Here is an 18804-nt window from a genome sequence, read left to right on the forward strand (position 1 = left end):
TTGCCTGCAGAACAAACCACTGTTGTTCAATTTACCTAGTTAACCCAATCAACGTTTTTAAACCTTTAAATTACACTTTAAGCTGAATACAGGTATCTTGCAAAATAACTAGTCTTTATGGTAATGACAAAATATTTTAGTTATTAGAAATTACTTATTAAAAATAGTATGGTTCAAAATTGCCGTAAATCTTCTCTTATTTTGCCTTAAACTTTATATAATGTTAGTGTCATTCTGTGAAAATCTGCATTAATGTGAATGACAAATGCATTACTTATTAGCTCATATTACAGGTTATTAACTGGACAATTATAGACCATTTCAATGTGGTCATGAAATTGGCCCATGAACATATTCTGCTTGTTATCAAACTGTAACAAGAGGCAATTCAATCATGACTTGCCATCAAAAAAACCATCATAACATTATTTATCAATATGTGGACCTTTTTAGATTCTTAAAAGCTATAGAAAATAAAAAATGTAGAACAGGAAACACATAAGGACCACTGTCTTTGTTTACATCCCTTAGGATGGTCTATATATCAGTCTCTGAGCTTGTGTGTCTGTATATATTTGTAAATGCATTTTACTGCAAACAAGGAAATGGCGTGTCTCATTTTTGACCCAGGCACATTAAAAAATAAAGGCTTGATAAAAGCATATGGAATGAAAATCAATCTGTTTACTTCTGTTTTCTTTTCAGCTCTCTTTTTGACAAGGACGTTTCTTCAGTGTGGGATTACGTCAAAAGTGTTGAACAGTACAGCGCCCCCGGTGGCACATCGAAAAGTAGCGTCACCGCTCAAATCCAGCACTTTAAAACCTGGTTGCAGGCACAGAAACTGTAACAATAGTCTCACTTTTATTAAGGTCAATGACAGGTGCTCTTCCATTGATGAATTTGGCTTGTTATGCCTACTATTGTCTCTTATTCCATCAGAAATGGAGGGGTTTTTCCTGTGTGATTTAAATGAGTAGAGTTTCACTGGTTCATGATGAGGGTTTTATGACAAGCAATATGTACAATGAAATAGTTTCAACTCAATAAAGAATTACTTCAATAAACTGTGACTTCTTTAATGTTTTATTTACATTTTGGAAACATTTATTATATACAGCTTACACTTCGCATGACCTGCATATATGCACAGGGTTTACATGTTTATTTTTCAAGTGTATGTCATCAAATCATAGCTATGTTAAACACTTAATTTACAAAGTTCTCCAGCAAACATTGGAGAATAAAAAACACTTCCAGGTTTGGAAAATAATGAAATTATATTTAAGCATGTCGTTTTGTATATTTTTGACTTGGACCAGCCATTAATTTTATATAACAAATATGATTAAACCTCACCCCAAGTGTTCAAATAAATAAAAAAGTATTTTCTTTACAAAAATATGAAATGCAGATGTTTCGTAACTGAAGGATTGTGTTTTTGAGCGAATCAGTTAAGTCAGTGATTCAGTGATTAATCCCCAAAGATTCATTCTTTAACGAATCTGCTGTCTGAGTGATTATTTGAATTAATGATTCAATGATTCATTCAATAGGACAGTCAACTGATGCAACCTGTTATTGCATTTTCCTCAACATTTCATATTTGTATATTAAAACTGATTTAAAAAAAAGCTCATAGCATTTCTTTTGCATTACTTAAACGTAAAAACATTCATGTTACATTTGAGCTGCGTTTAACTGCATGAGTAAAAATACAAATAGCACTTTAGCCTTTTCTCTTTTCTTTGGAGTGGAAAAATAGCTCTTACTGATACTGAATTTAGTTGATATAATGTAAAGTGAATGTAACTTTGGAAAAACACATCAAAACATTAAGTCAAGCTCTGGTTAAAGACAATGCAAAAGTAATTGAAATTGAAGTCTTCTTAACTTTACAAATGAGCCACATTCAAATGCAAACTCTTTTGTTTTGTATTTTGAAGAGTTCCATACACAGTGAACCATAATTATTGAATGATATATACAGTGACATATCAGTGAAAAACCTCCCCATAAATATAGAAAAAATCATTTTAAAATACTTTAACTGCATTAATCATGAACAACCAGAAGAAAAAAACATTTAAAAAAATAGTCAAAAGCCTGAACTTATTTAAATCTATAGAGCCCTGCACATGACACACAAACAAAATATCTGTGTTGTGGCCACAAATTAATTAACTTTTTGATTAACTAATAATTAATCTATATATATTCTAGTAGTATCAGCACTCTTCCAGCTTCTTTACCTGTGTGTGTTCCTCCACCTACAGCGAGTGCCAAACCAAGGACTAAACTCAGTGTGATAAATACTGCAGCTGTTGGACCACATAATGTATTTTTGAGACTTTTACAGGCTAGAACGTAGCTGTTTAGATTGCAAATATGCAGTTCATTTATAATGGTGCACATTCAAAAATGTGTCGGATTATTACGGAGTTGATACTTCCAGCTCATCGGTGGCAGTTCAGCTTCTCCTTCCCCACTGAAAGAACTTTTCTGGTGGGTATTCAGGAGTCTGATAGATTTATGTAGGGTAGCCAATTGTGAAAGATAAACAAATGTAGTCAGAATTATTAGCCCCCTTGTTTATTTTTTTTTTCACAATTTCTGTTTAACGGAGATAAGACTTTTTCCAACACATTTCTAAACATAATAGTTTTAATAACTCATTTCTAATCACCGATTTATTTTATTTTGGTCATGACGACAGTAAATAATATTATACTTATTTTCCAAGACACTTCTATACAGCCTAAAGTGACATTTAAAGGCTTAACTAGGTTAATTAGTTTAACTTGCAGGTTAGCGCAATTAGGCTACGTTAAGTTATTAAGTTATTGTTTTACTATGTTTTATTCTGTAGACTATTAAAAAATATATAGCTTAAAGGGGCTTATAATTTTGACCTTGAAATAGTGTTTAAAAAATTAAAAACTGCTTTTATTGTAGCCGAAAGAAAACTAAATAAGACTTGCTCCAGAAGAAAAAATATTATTAGACATACTGCGAAAATTTCCTTGCTCTGTTAAACATCATTTGGGAAATATTTAAAAAAGTAAAAAAGTTCAAAGGGGGGCTAATAGTTCTGACTTTTACTGTATATATTTTTTGGGAATATCTAAAGGCAAATATTTGGTTGCAGTCATCTAATCTATGCACCAGAGCTAATAGATTAGACTGCAATGTTACGTTTTACAGCATAATTTTATGCTGATTGAAAACTTTTATATTTAAATTAAATTATTTTAAATTGAATTAATAAATACTGGCTATGGCACTGCATGTATCCCAATAATGCTGATATACAGCCATAGCATAGTGCTGCTCATATAATATTGCTTATATATATGATAATGATATAATTTTAAATATGATTTATACGGTCTACAGGGCTCTGTAGAAAGCTACAAAACAAAATAAGTATATTGGAGGACATAAAATGAGGTACCAGTGAAACAATTAATACATGTGAACACCAAACAATTCTAACAAAGAAAAATTTCCTCCATTTTCAAGTTTCACAGATTTAGAACAGTGACAAAGATTCATTCCAGCAACTTCCATTCAATAGTTCAATACAGAACATCCCTATACAGATCAACAAGAGATGTGTTCTGTGCCATTCAGTGAAAACACTTGTGCTGTCCAAAAACACAAAAGAGGCAGAGGATCAGGGTGAGCAGATTGGGCAGCACACACAGACTGTGAGCAGGCACAGATGTGTACACCACTCGTTCATTCAGATTCTGGACAGGACGGAATATTCCAGCCATTGGTTTGTCTGTTCCGAATAACAGCAGCTTATCCATTGATTCCATCTAAAAAAAAAATAAAAAAGAACAAAGCCAAGATGCTAAGTACTTTTAAAATTAAAGTAAGCCACTAGTTGAACTCAAGTGTTTATATACAAAAACAGAATTGAAAATCATTGAAAATGAACTCTTTAGTGTAGAGACACTCACACACAGCACAATGTACACTGGAATGGAAACTGGCAAAATAATCATACTACTTTTATTTAAAAAAAGGCATTTTTACAAATTGAGTAGGCGCCTTTTTCACAATCTTTTAACTGAAGTGGTGGAGAATTTACTTTAGCTAGTGAGTGAGAGATATTTAAGCTACCAGAGTAACCTAATTTGCTCCTGAGCTGTGTTGTGTATGGAATAGGGGCTAAATTGTATTTATTCTCAACAAAAGAGACTGGCAGAGTTATATTTTGAGTTGTATTTTGAAGCTTTAACATATATGAAAACGCATTGGCATCCTTTTACTCAGCAAAACATGACAGTACAAAAGAGCTGAGTGATATGACACAATGCATGAATCTGCATTAACCACTTATGCCTAGCTGTTTACATATCTGTTGCCTTATTGTAAACATACCCAGCAAATTTTACAACATACACATTAAACTAACAAATGATACATTTAATCAGATCATATGCCTATTCAGCGTGGTGCCAGTGCTTAATTTGAGTCGGATCTTGCCGGATCCTGTTCTGGAAAATGTCAGATATCTATGTTTTGCTTTCCGATAATTATTTTAATAGATCCGGCATTAACTTGTGCGTGGTGAATACCTGTGTGTGTGTGTGAGAGAGAGAGAATGTGAATGAGTGCAAGTGAAGGCTGTGTGTGTTGTCTGCGAGTGCGCACACACATGACGGTAGTCACCATGTGTAAGTTAAAGCAAAAGGCACGTTTAATTATTGGCCCTTAACAATATTTTCAGCCAATCAGCTTTCTTATGTTTACAATCACTCTCATTGGCTGGTGATTGTTTCACATGCACTGAGCAGCAAAAATAATGGCATAGTGGCCTACCTAAATAATATTTGTATTTTCAAAATGGTGAACAAGCAGTCCCGCATATTTACATTTTTTAAAAACCACTAGTAAATCTGATAATGAGCTTGATCAAATGAGATCTTGAGAGGCTGGAACTGCGCGAATGGCTCAGGATAGCGGGAGACAGAAGCAAAGCGATCTCAACTCAGCCAGAAAACATGCAGAAGAGGTAACTGTGGGCTCTTTTTGAAGGTTAGACTGAGCGAGTCATTTAATAAAAATTTTTTTTCACATGACACATAATGGTGAAGTGAGCTGAATAGTAATTGTTCATGATTTATGTTTGTAGCTACATGTTTTTATTATGCATTACTGACCTATAAAGTTATATGGCACAAATTAATTAAAGTTAAAGTTAATTTAAAAAATCACATCATGTTCCAGGAAAACTGGAATTGTGTGGGGGACGTCGGTCACGGTAACTTTTATTTCCTGGTTTTGTTCTGGAAATTATTTATTTACCAATTAAGCACTAGGTGGCACTGAATCAATTCATAATCTGTATATCCTGCATTTTGTGTTCTGACAAGCTGTATGTATGAAATGGTTGTTGCCAAAACTGCTCCTTTTTAGTCTTCCTGCCTCTCGCATTTTCAAAATAAAAATTCCACATAGTATGTTGAATGCAAGCTTAGATGGACGTAAAAGTAAGAGAAGCCAATGTACTATAGCCACTAGCCAATAAACTATTCCTTGCGTGTGCATATTAATGATTCTATGTGAATCGTCTGAATCTGTGTTTTATTCCAATTAGCCTTTTTTTCCACAGGGATTTAACAATGGTATGCAAGGTTCAAAGTGTGTCATTAATGTACTGAACTCGTTTTATTCAGCTACGCCTAGGTATATCAAATTCATTCTATGGCATTTTTAAGACTTATATTGGTATTTCCGAATTCTTTCTTTTGGAGGCAATAGTTATATTTGTTGTGTTTTTTGATCTTTAAAATGCTGATGAATTCAGCATTCAGAAACATTTACATTACACACTAAATGAATGGTGATATTCAAAAAAGCATAGCAGAGGCACTTCAACTGAAATCTCCAAAGTGTCTCCTGAGATAATGAAAATTGTAGGCTTTTTTGTGTTAATTAAAGCCAGGTGAACATACTATGGTTTCTGAGACTAATTTGGCAAAATCTAACAGATTCCTCTGATCTTTAGCCAAAATCAATAGTCTTTGATCAGTAGTTCCACCTGTTTGCAGACCACCAGTTAATGACCATTGCAATACAATTTCACATCAAATGAGATTTTACCAATGTCAGAAGTTTTGCGTGAAATTCTGGACAAGTTTGTCCATTATTAATTAGTCTGGATTACTGACAACTAAGATCCTTTGACTTATAAAGGAACACTTATAAAGTTTAACTTATAGCTGGGAACACATTTGTATAGTCTTACAAACAACAATAATAAAGGACAATTATTTGATTTATGCAAAAAAAAAAAAAAAAAGAAAAAATCTGTACCTGCATTTTGCTTATGCCTATAGTCTGTTGGAATACCGTCCACAAAACAGCTTCTTCACAGCTTGGTGTGGTCAAGGAGCCTGAGTATCGATAGTACTTTTGGCTATTGACTTGAGGGATGATGTCACTCAGTTTAAAGTTTTCAACTTTACTGGTGGTGTCTTTTGATCAGGAGTCAAATTGCAGAAAAAGAAAGCATGTTGAACATTTACAAATGGTTAAAGAATAAGACATTTAGTTGTCAAAAATGAAAAGTACTCACTTTCATGTCTGACTTTTTTTAAAGCCTCTATGATTCTCTCAAACTTTTGGTTTTGCAGTGCAGTCACCTGAAGGTGGATGACAAAAGTCCAGGATTAATCAAGTTATTATATACATGGTAAATAATGGCATTTTCCCAAAATGGCTGCAAAGTGAATAAAGTTTGGTGCTGTTAAACTCAAAAGTACAAAAGGTCAACATTAAAGTAGAGCATAAAAGTAGTCATTTGGAGATTCTTAAAAATATGATAACATTATATGAGGTAAAGCTGAAAATTATTAGAATTGTTTCTTTGTAAATCGCTTCACTAGCTCTACATGGGATATTCATGTAATATCACATCTGTGAATGAACTGAAGTTTTGGTTCTTGGGTTTGATCAAATCAGAGATGACATTGCTTTCTGTTTTAGATCTTAAATTCTAGCACTTATTCACCTGTATTACATAGAAATTCTTCACAAACTCATCATTTTATATTTGTGTGTTAAACTTTTGTTTGTAACTTTGAAAGGTTAAAAAACTTTACCTTAAAAATAAATGAACTAGTTGCCAAGCAATGACTTCTAATTTTCAAGTAGTTTATTTTACTAAAATGAATAAAAGTAATATGAAAATAAAAATACCTGCATAGAAAATATGTTTATAGGTGTTTTAATTAAACTTAAATGAAAATAGAATTTATTAAACATTCACAAATTCATTTTACCTAACTCATTTGACTAATGCAAGGCAAGGCACTTTAAGGGCTTTTCTTTTTATATATATGAGACAATCTGATGAAAAGTGTCAAAAAAGAAGGCAAGTGCTCCATCCCCATTTAGTCATTTAGACTTTTTTGGTATACTTTTGAGTTAGAAAAGATCATTGTTTTTGTTTTGTTTTTGTTTTTTATATATATTTATAAACAACCAAACAATCATGTCTTCTCAGACTAGCATGCATGAGCACTATAAAATTACTCATGAAAACAGAAAAAATTAAAATTAATTTTTAAATATGAGACAAAAGTTAACCGTACCTCAAAAAAGAAGGCGAGTACTGCCACCCCTGTAGAGTTTTGTAGTGCCTTTGTCAAGTTGATGTACTCTTCTCCAATGTAAACAATATGGAGCTGAGGGACAAAACACATAAATAGTATTCATCTTTGAGCCCGTTCACACTTGGTATTGAGATTAGTTTTTATACATCAGTTCACGACTGGTTTCTAAATGCAGGTGAAAACAAGTTATGAAAAAAATCCACTTTCAGCCACTTCAAGATGTAATTTGTAACAAGTAAGAAATGATGTATGACCCCCTGACATGCTCTTTTTGTTGCTATGGTTGTATTAGACACAAGCTTTGCATGTGTTTGAAAATAATTTACTGTTGCTCATTTATAATTTTTATTTAGAAACGTTAACCCTGTGTGCGGCATTTTGATTTTGAAGGACAGTTTTACCCATTCCTAGACAATAAATGGCAGTTAGGAGATCGTCTTTGTGAACTTTTAGTCAAGGGCTATTCATATTGCACCATACACAGGCCATTACTGGTTGAAAATAAATTTGTTCGTAAATTACATTCGTAGAGTAAAACGAGGCAGTGAGGGCGAGGCAGTGGCGCAGTAGGTAGTGCTGTTGCCTCACAGCAAGAAGTTCGCTGGGTCGCTGGTTCGAACCTCGGCTCAGTTGGCGTTTCTGTGTGGAGTTTGCATGTTCTCCCTGCCTCCGCGTGGGTTTCCTCTGGGTGTTCCGGTTTCCCCCACAGTCCAAAGACATGCAGTACAGGTGAATTGGGTGGGCTAAATTGTCCGTAGTGTATGAGTGTGTGTGAATGTGTGTGTGGATGTTTCCCAGAGATGGGTTACGGCTGGAAGGGCATCCGCTGCGTGAAAACTTGCTGGATAAGTTGGCGGTTCATTTCACTGTGGCGACCCCAGATTAATAAAGGGACTAAGCCGACAAGAAAATGAATGAATGAATGAACACAACATGTTATTGAAGCATGGGGTGTAAACGTTGCTCTCAGAAATAACCTTTAATGATGAAAAAAGTTTAACATTCCTGATTCGAAAACAAACCTATAGCGTTCGGTGTATGACCAGAGTGGAAAAAAGTGGCTGCTCACTTTATAGCTTTCCATCACCTTTATTTGTATTGCACAAGCTTACTTTGCAATACTAGATTGAATGATCAGGAAAAGCCCACACGTACACCTGGCTATAGGTCTCAAAAACAGGAATGTAATTAAAAGAAGATAAAATATGTAATTAAATCATCAGGTATGAACAAGAATGTGTCTCTCTTGTATACTTGTGATCCCATGGACCAAAATACAACACTTGTAAACATAGCCATATAGTAACTTGAAGACTGTAATGGGTCTTCTTGCAAGCTCAGCTGCCACTTTAGGCGAAAGACTCTCATGCCACCCCAACATTTATTAAGATACATGTGGGACATTTTGTTTGATAAATTACATATGCTAAACAAGTTTGTTTTCTTTTTTCTTTCTATTCTGCAACATAACTAAGCAATTTGGGCTGGGCGATTGGTCTAAAATTGAAATCTCCATTAATTGAACATTTTAACTTGATTACAATTAATGAGAGATTATTTTATTTATTTAATAAATTTTTTGCCCTCATAGTTCACTGACAAGTTTTGTACAGTAAATGTGCTCACATATTACACAGGATTTTTGAATAAAGAGTCTAAAAAATATATATTTTTTAATAATTGAAGGAAACACACTATATACTATCTACTATCTATGATTATTTATTTAACATCAGTGGTGAACAACTGAAATTAAAACACATGTTGACTAAATAACTCGCACTTTTTTAAACAAAGTTAATTATTTTTAGTGTTTTTCAGAGATCAGATGTGGCTGCAAAGTGGCAGCAGAAATATAAATCAGCCTCAGCTTTTACCAGAGTCGAGTCACATGACTCCACAAGTGGTATGGAAAGTAATTGAAAAAAAATCATTCTGGTAAAATGAGATTGATTATAGGTTCTCAATGTCAATATTAATTACTTTTCAATTAATCACCCAGCCCTACATGCAACCATGCTACAACTGCTGTTGCAAATTGCCAATGCATTGCATTATGTACCTACACAGAATGCCAGTAGTGGCAGCCTGGCAGATAAGTAAACACATTTTTCGGGTTTGAAAATGCATCAAGCATCGTACTGGCTTTTTTAATTTAGAAAAAAGTTTTTTTTAGTCTTTATAGGCAACCAAATAATCATCTGTCTTGTCAGTCTAGCATGAGCTCTTTAAAATTGGTATTTCAATTAATTTAATTACAGAAATTAATTCAATTAATTTAATTTAACAACAGGAAAAAACACACGAATGACATTGGGTGCTTTCCAGCTCAGAGTTGACTTTTCTTAACTTCAGGCACTCTTGAAACACTTTTGCAAAAAAGCAAAGCACACTTTGACACCTCACAAAACACTGCCAATACAAAACAAGTTTAAAAAGCTGAGTCTCTCCCCGCAAAAAAACATCTTTTTTTATTATTGATGCCTAATGCAGTGATTAATTGATCATTTAAGCACAATAATTTCAAGTGAATGTCCAGTAACAATTCTAAGAAAAATAATATTAATTAAATCCCTCTCCACTTTGCTCTCCCTTGCTGTTCCTACATTAGGCAGCTGTCTAATTCTGATGGATTCTCACCTCCATGGGATAACGCTCCCCATCTACAGAATGCTCTGAGCCCTGACTGCCATTTTCTCCCCAGTGCAGGTGAAACTGGACAGCCTTGTATTTGCCTTTCAGACCTCCGCCACTGAGATGTGCTGATGGAAGAAGTGTGAAGTGAGCTGGGAAGAAGCGCATAATATATTAGTAACTTTAATATTAAAAACACATTATTACAGTATTTAAGACAACATTTAAGTGAACACGAGTAGTACTTCAATGCTTTAAATTGAAGTATATTGTAAGGGCATATTTGTACATTTCCTACTGTAAATATATCAAAACTCATGTTTTGAATATTAATATTAATTGAGATCATAATTTCGATGAAATTTCTCCATATTTAGCCAATTTTCTACACACAATACCCCATCATGATAATGTAAAAATGTTTTTTTGAATGTGATGCCACAAGCTTGGCACACCTGTCTTTGGGAATTTTTGCCCAATCCTGTATGCAGTACCTCTCAAGCTTTATCAGGTTGGATGGGAAACAACAGTGTACAGCCATTTTCAGATCTCTCCAGAGATGTTCAATAGCATTTAGGTCTGGGCTCTGGCTGGGCCACTCAACACCATTCACAGAGTTGTTGTGAAGCTACACTATTCATATTTTGGTGGTGTGCTTTGGGTCGTTGTCCTGCTGGAGCAGTCACCCCAGTCTGAGGTCAAGATCCCTCTGAGGCAGGTTTTCATTCAGGATGTCTCTGTACATTGCTGCATTCATCTTTCCCTCTATCCTAAATAGTCTTTCAATTCCTGATGCTAAAAAACATCCCCACAGCATGATGCTGCCACCACCATGCTTCACTGTAGGGATAGTATTATTCTGGTGATGAGAGGTGTCTGGTTTTCTCCAAACATAACGCCTGGCATTCACTTCAAAGAGTTCAATTTTAGTCTCATTAGATCAGAGAATTTTGTTTCCTATGGTCTGAGAGTCCCTCAGATGCCTTTTGGCAAATTCCAGCCAGGGAATGGCTTCTGTCTGGCCACTCTACCATACAGGCCTGATTGGTGGATTGCTGCACAGATAGTTGTCTTTCTGTAAGGTTCTTCTCTCTCCACAGAAGAACGCCGGAGCTCAGACAGAGTGACCATTGGGTTATTGATCACCTCCCTGACTAAGACCCTTCTCCCCTGATCACTCAGAATAAATGGCAGATTGGAGGTCTACAGACAATTCTTTTGACTTCATGATTGGTTTGTGCTTTGACATGCACTATTATCCCTGGAACCTTATATAAACAGGTGTATGTCTTTTCAAATCATGTTCAATCAACTGATTTTACCACAGGTAAACTCCAATAAGCTGCTGAAATATATCAAGAATGATCAGTGGAAACAAAATAAACCTCAGCTCAATTTACAGCTTCACGGCAAAGGCTGTAAATACCGATGTACGTGTGATTTTTTAGGTTTTTCATTTTTAATAAATTTAAAACTATTTAAAAAAATTTTTTTTCACATTGTCATTATGAGATATTGTGTGCAGAATTTTGAAGAAATAAATTAATTTAATCCATTTTGGAATAAGGCTGTAAAATAAAAAAAGTGGAAAAAGTTAATCGCCATGAGGACTTTAATTTTAGCTAATGCATAAACCTCAATTTCTAAAAGTGTACAATTTATGAATAGTTTTGTGGTCCAGGATCACATATCTCTTTTATGTTGTACTGTTATTTATAAAACAAAAGAATATAAAAAGTATATATATTTATTCCAAACAAAAAATAAATATTAACAGGCTACATTTATTTCACTTCATTTCACCTGAATGTCCATGATTTTCCACACTCATGTTGAAAGCATCCTCATGACCATGAAAGATAAAACTGGTCAGTTTTGGGTCATACTTCACTTTGCTTGTGATGATGTTGATAGGCGATTGCTTCTGACCTCCACAACTTGTATAATTTATTTTCCACTGTGAAGGCCCTGGAACAAAACAGTTATAAAGCACACTGCATGGTCTCAACAGCATTGGATTGAATGAGAAACTGTCAACGAGGACTTTGATTTAGCGATGACTATGCAAAAACTTGAGTGTAGGTACAAACTATCGCGTGTGTTTGTTCTCACCTTCACACGTGTGGTTACAGGATAGCTGGCTCTGGTAGCACCACTCACCTGGAACACAGAAAACAACCTGATGTAACTGGATCTATGGAGCGCCGCTGGAAAGTAATCTCATCCGTGACTCCAAGCCAAGGTTCAGAGAGGTCTTAGTTATGATGGTGGTCATTAACCAACAAATTTGTTTATTTTGAGGCCATATAAAGCCTTTGATTTACAAAGTTATTCCTCATAATTAGTGAGCCATCTAACTGAGTGCCTCGCTTGATCTCAGGGTTTGAAAGAGTGGAGAACATGTGCTTGAATGTAATGGAACTTTATGACCCACCGTCCACTTGTGCATCAGTGAGACCTTTCATCCTATTCAGTTTGCACAGAAAGGAAAATTCTGTCATGATTTAATCACCTATGTTTTTTTTAAAGACCCCAATGACGTGCTTTGTATGGAAAAAAACTGAAACCTTACAGCCATACAGGACCAGACAGTGTACATTTACTCAAATGTCGCTTAATAAATAGATTTTTCCTTTTATGTAAAAGTAAAATGCATGTATCCTTGTTTAAGCCACTGAATAAAAAAGATTCTGTGATTTTTTTTTTGAATCTCGGAAATGTTTTTATAATGTGTCTTGCATTTCCAAGTGGCTATTTACACAACTTAAAACTGCAATTAAAAATGTGTTTAAAATGGTGCAATTATTATTATTAATGTTTAAACAACAAGAATTGTAATATCATTTATGTGTATTACATGTTCAGATTTTAGTCTTTCATGAGTATAAAATATTTAAATGTGTTCCTGCAATCAGAATTATTCGTCGGAATTATGAAAAAGCTTATAAGCTCACATCTGCTACAAATCAAAGTCAGAGTTGCAAGATGTGAACTCAGAATTGTTAGATATAAACTCATGAATACATGTTATGTTTACATCTGTTCTGTAGATATAAAGCATATAATAAAAAGATGGTGTATTTTAATGAAGTCCATATAAACTATATGAACAAGGTGACCCTCTGTTAAAAAATAACCTATCTGTATTTAGTAACCCCAGATGCATTGCACTACAGGCTAGATTACCGAGTCACAGAGAAAAATCACTGACTATCAAAGCAAATGTTCCTTGCAGCTTGATCTTGACATGTGCAAGCATTATTCTAAAATCTATAATTAATCATTCATTTTTTATGTTTACCAGTAGCCCAGAAAAACCCAGCTGTCACCCAAATACATATTTAAGTACAGCTTTTTGTCGCACAGTTAATTTTTTTAAATAAACACATTCCCATATCTTAATTCCAATTAAAGCCTTTATGAAAGTTCTGATTTTGCTGTTTAGAGCTAATGCAAACTGCAAAGCTGTACTTGGTGTCCTAAAGTTCAAAAGCAAACAGAGTGTGTGGACTCAAAAACGAAACTATTTTGAATACTTTTGCAACTACATTCTGCACAGAGGACAAGGAGCATGTTGAAGAAGGCTGTAAATCAACTAAAATTCAGTTGAAGGGAGAGTTCTTCCAGTGTTGTACTAACAATACAAACATTTACAGCATTTTTTCCCACAGTGATTAAGCAATCACAGGTCAACAGCTCTTAATCAGTCGACAGGACTTTCATGCCTCAATCGTATGTGCAATATGAGATAAATAATGGGCTATTGTAGGAAAATATTATTTTATTAGCAGTCAAACTCTCGTAACCCTGCTGGGAACAAAAGCTTAAACCTGCCTGAGCTGAAGGTTAAAGCTGCTTTTCCAGGCTATATTTTTTAGAGGGGTTTTGACCCCCTCTTGGCTGGTCAGGGTGGTCTTTGGTCAGACTTTATTACATTATTTTCTGCAGAGATGTGTATTAACTTGTGAGAGAGAACCTTTTTGTGTGATGTGGAAACATGCTTGTAGGGAGGAGGGGTTCGGGTGGTTCAGAATTTGCCCCATACGTGAGCTAATTTTATTTTGACTGCTGTGCCATCAAATATTGTGAAAATAACCCATTGAAAAAGGTTTAAAGACCATGCAGAATCCTCTGTTGGCTGTCACTTTGGCATGACCTCAGCATCATTTTTTTTGTTCAATGCAAACTATTATTTGTCATTAGTCTAACATCCGGCTGTACAAGAAAACATACAATACGACGTAAGAGGAGTCATCTTTCACTACTGACCTGTATTGATTTAAATAGGCCCAGAGAAAACATTTCACAAGCACTTTTATTCTAAAGATTTGAGTTCTTGAAACAAACAATGAACAATAAAAAGGTGTGAAGCACATAAAAAAATAATTAAAATGCTAATTTGACTATTGCTGTTATCAGTGAATTTTGAAATCTACTTTTATTTTATTACAAGTGAAGCTAGAAAAAAGTAAGCTCTGCATACTTATTATTATTATTATTATTATTATTATTATTATTATTTATGTTTTAATTGTTCAATATTCAAATGGCCAAATTCTGACAGGAAAGTTGAATATTCTGGCCAGTTTGTTATTTGCCTAATAAATGACAATAGACCACATTTTTTTTTATTTAAAACATTTACAGATACCTATATTTTTCTAATGATAAATGATCTAAAAAGTTTGTGTTTTAATAATAAGTATTTTTTCATATTTCTTTAATCTAAATCTTTGGGAAATTTTTAGTACATCAAAAACTCTAGTTATGATGACCAACCAATAAGCCAATCCAGCTAAAAATAGTGCTTAAAATGTCACTAAATTGCAGCATTTAAATCTCATAATTAAACAGAAAATGAGGTGAATAACTGCAAAAAGGTCCACTTTTTGAGAAAAAAGAACCACCTCTTCTCCAGGCTGGCTACGAGCCTGGTGAAGGATGACAAATCTATCTTAGTTATGTTTACATTTTGCTGCTCGTGTCACAGCGACGATGCAAAATGTGTTGTAGCGAGATAGAATAGTATGTTTGGCATGAAATTTGATGATTCTGTCTAATTGAACTAGTTTTGGTGAAAGATTTTTTACATTTCCAAATCAAAACTTTACAAATAATTGGCTCTATATTGCGTCACTTCTGCGTATGCAAGTTTCACGGGATCGTGCTCGCTCTTTGTTCGATGCGTCCATCTGCTATGAAAACTAACAGTAGTTTCTCCGAGCAGATCTCTGTATTAAACATCACCATCCACTTTCACTTTTGATATTAACAGACTGCACTATTTGATAATGGGAGAATTTTCTTCAGTTTCTAGAAGACCAAGGGTGAAGAGATGACGGTTGTGTTTGCGCCATACAGGAGGGAATCACAAACTGCACAAACTGGTTAATTTACTGTAAGTTGTGTCGATAATGATCCCTGAAGTTTTTCATATTCAATCAGGCTTCAAGTGCACTTTCGATGTTATTGAAATCTATTTAATAAATGATCATATTTATAAAACAGAACTTTGTGATTAATATGTGCATTTTAAGTTACACACTGTCTTATTAACAACCCATGATCTGAAAGCTTGGTAGAGTTCACCGTGGTTCAAATTATGCACATAACATTAACAATTGTACAAATGTAAAATTTCAGTGAATCATTTTGATTAACTCATTTAGAAAAGGACCAGGTTATGAGAATAATTTGTCAGTTGCATTGTAGCATAGAGATAGGTCGGTTTAAACCAAATATGGGTACAAACAAAGAGACTATCTATATTGTAAGCTGTCACTATATTATAGATATTTTTGTTGTAAATTGGATCCCTGAATGAATATTGCAAATACTTGAACAGAAATTGATATATGGTCACAAAAAAAACCTATTTACATAAGCCATATTCTGATTAGCATTACCTGATGAACCATCATTTGTAAAAATTGCAGAAGTTGTCTGATCTTAATCCCATGCAAATCGATCACCCCTGTCATGTTTACAGTTTTTCTCAGTCGCTTTGGTGCATTTCTCACAACACTATTTACATTTGCACAACAGGTCATGCATTTCTCAAAACAATTAGTCATTTGTGCACATCATAGTAGCAGTTTCTCATTCCTTCCAACACATTGCAAATGCTTTTGGAAATGCATCAATTGCTTTCATACAACTCTCTGCTGTTTATAACATTATCATTTGCTTTTGTCATGTCAGTCAGAATTAACTATTAACTATTAACTTGTAAATGCTGAATAGTCATTCCATATAAAACTAATAATCCTCATTTAATTACTGGAGTCATTACAGAAAAATGTTGAACTAGTTGTCAAAATATGTCTAGCAAATTTTATAAAAACATTGTAAATCTTTATTTTCCTGAAAATGTCTTAAAAATTGAACAATTTTATGAATGATTTACAGACCTGTGTATGTTGTAGGCTCAGTTCCAATATGTACTGCAATATTGTTTACAGTTGTGCACTGCTCGACCCAAAGGAAGATTATGTTGGTTGTAAATAAGGGTTTATTTATTCTTTTGCACAATGCTGGGAATAAATCAGAATTGCAAAGAGCAAATGCAGTAAAAATGTGAATCATACATATTCAGTGTTTTGTACTCAGATACCTTACTAAATGCAGTGATGTCTAACTTTACTGTAGTGTTCAAATGGTTGTGCAAATACAGTTTTTCTCAGTCACTTTGGTGCATTTCTCACTACACTATTTACATTTGTACAACAGTTAATGCATTTCTCAAAACAATTAGTCATTTGTGCACACCCTAGTAGCAGTTTCTCATTCTTTTCAACAAATTGTGAATGCTTTTGGACAAGCATCAGTTGCGTTCATACAACTCTCTGCTGTTTAGAACATAATCATTTGCTTCTGTCATGTCAGTCAAAATGAACTAAACTTGTAAATGCTAAATAGTCATTCCATATAAAACTAATAGTCCTCATTTCATTACTTAAGTCATTACATACAAAAATGGTGAACTAGTTGTCAAAATCTGTCAAACAAATTTTATAAAACAAATTTAAATCTTTATTTTCCTGAAAATGTCTTTAAAATTGAACAATTTGATGAATGATTTACAGACCTGTGTATGTTGTAGGCTCAGTTCCAATATGTACTGCAATATTGTGTACAGTTGTGCACAGCTCAACCTAAAGGGAGTTTATGTTTGTTGTAAATAAGGGTTTATTTATTCTTTTGCATAATGCTGTGAGTAAATTAGGATTGCAAAGAGCAAATGCAGTAAAAATATTAAACATACATATTCAGTGTCTTGTACTCAGATAATGCACTCAATGGAGTGATGTCTAACTTTACTGTAGTTTTCAAATGGCTGTGCAAATAGTATCTAGTGCTGTCTTGAGCATTTTCAGGAAGTGTCAACAAAATCTGACTTTTTTTGCATTGAAAAAATTTAAAGAGTAAACTGTCATAATGAAAACATGACTAAGCCATTTAATTATCTTGTTTTATAAATAATGGTGTCAGGACTTTTCATTTTGACAATACTGACAGTTTGACTGACATGAATACTTGCTTTTGAGAACTGAACTATCCATTTTGAGCATGTGATGCGCTTTTGCAGGTTATCAGCTTGGTTTTGCAGTTTGCACTAATTGTTTTGAGAAATGCATTAACTGTTGTGCAAATGTAAATAGTGTAGTGAGAAATGCACCAAAGCGACTGAGAAAAAGTGTAATTTCTAAATTTGGGTAACGCAAATCCCCTGCCATTAGGACTTAAGATTGTCCTGTGTCCACATATCAGGGGAAGATATCATGTTTAATTTAGATAGATAGATGGATAGATGGATAGATAGACAGATAGATAGATAGATAGATAGATAGATAGATAGATAGACAGATAGATAGATAGATAGATAGATAGATAGATAGATAGATAGATAGATAGATAGATAGATAGATAGATAGATAGATAGATAGATAGATAGATATATAGATGATAGATAGATAGATAGATAGATAGATAGATAGATAGATAGATAGATAGATAGATAGATAGATAGATAGATAGATAGATAGATAGATAGATAGATAGATTGATTGATTGATTGATTGATTGATTAATTGATTGATTGTGTCTTACCTGAGCAGAGCTTCAGAGCCAGCAGCACAGATGAGAGTGAGAGAATAGCCTTCATGTCTACAATACCAAAACAAATCTCCCTGCCTTGTGGCAGGAATCATTTTTATACACTCAGGGAAAGGAAGGGAGGGAGATGGAGAGAAGGCTTTACAGGTAAAAGGGTAAATGACAGGTGTAGGGCAGCCAACAAGGGCATTTAATGAGGACATTTAACAACCTACGGCTAGCCGAACCCAGTGAAGTTTTTCTTGAACTTTGGCTAGTTTGGCGAGTATGCTATCATACAGCCCGCAGAAGGTGCTATTACCAAACAAAAACAGCAGTAGTTGCTTACTTGCTAACAGAGGTTTTTAATGATTACTCTTCTTGTTGTAGGGCATGTTGTGTGTAAAGTTTGCCATTGACACATAGATTGTTCAAACCTCTGCAA

The 18804-nt window shown here is 34.1% G+C and overlaps 2 protein-coding genes across 4 annotated transcripts in view; one reads left to right on the forward strand and one right to left on the reverse strand.

The window, feature by feature from the left end:
- The window catches only part of asl (argininosuccinate lyase), a 21137-nt gene extending 20064 nt beyond the window's left edge, over positions 1-1073 (forward strand). For 2 of the 3 annotated variants that reach the window (XM_087299367.1, XM_087299368.1), the window contains exon 17: positions 706-1067. In XM_087299367.1, the coding sequence (XP_087155493.1) occupies positions 706-850 (145 nt within the window). In that variant the 3' untranslated portion in view covers positions 851-1067. 3 annotated transcript variants of the gene reach the window in all.
- ca4c (carbonic anhydrase IV c) lies at positions 1071-18452 on the reverse strand. The gene is given in 8 exon segments (NM_001386230.2): positions 1071-3824; positions 6331-6491; positions 6593-6659; positions 7611-7703; positions 10272-10417; positions 12069-12233; positions 12378-12425; positions 18375-18452. Coding segments are annotated over 8 exon segments (930 nt in total). The 5' UTR covers positions 18430-18452; the 3' UTR covers positions 1071-3629.
- Between the last annotated feature and the right edge of the window lie 352 nt (positions 18453-18804).

Source organism: Danio rerio, chromosome 21 (assembly GCF_052040795.2).
Source record: "Danio rerio strain M-AB ecotype USA chromosome 21, GRCz13ab, whole genome shotgun sequence".
NCBI classification, from domain to species: Eukaryota; Metazoa; Chordata; class Actinopteri; order Cypriniformes; family Danionidae; genus Danio; species Danio rerio.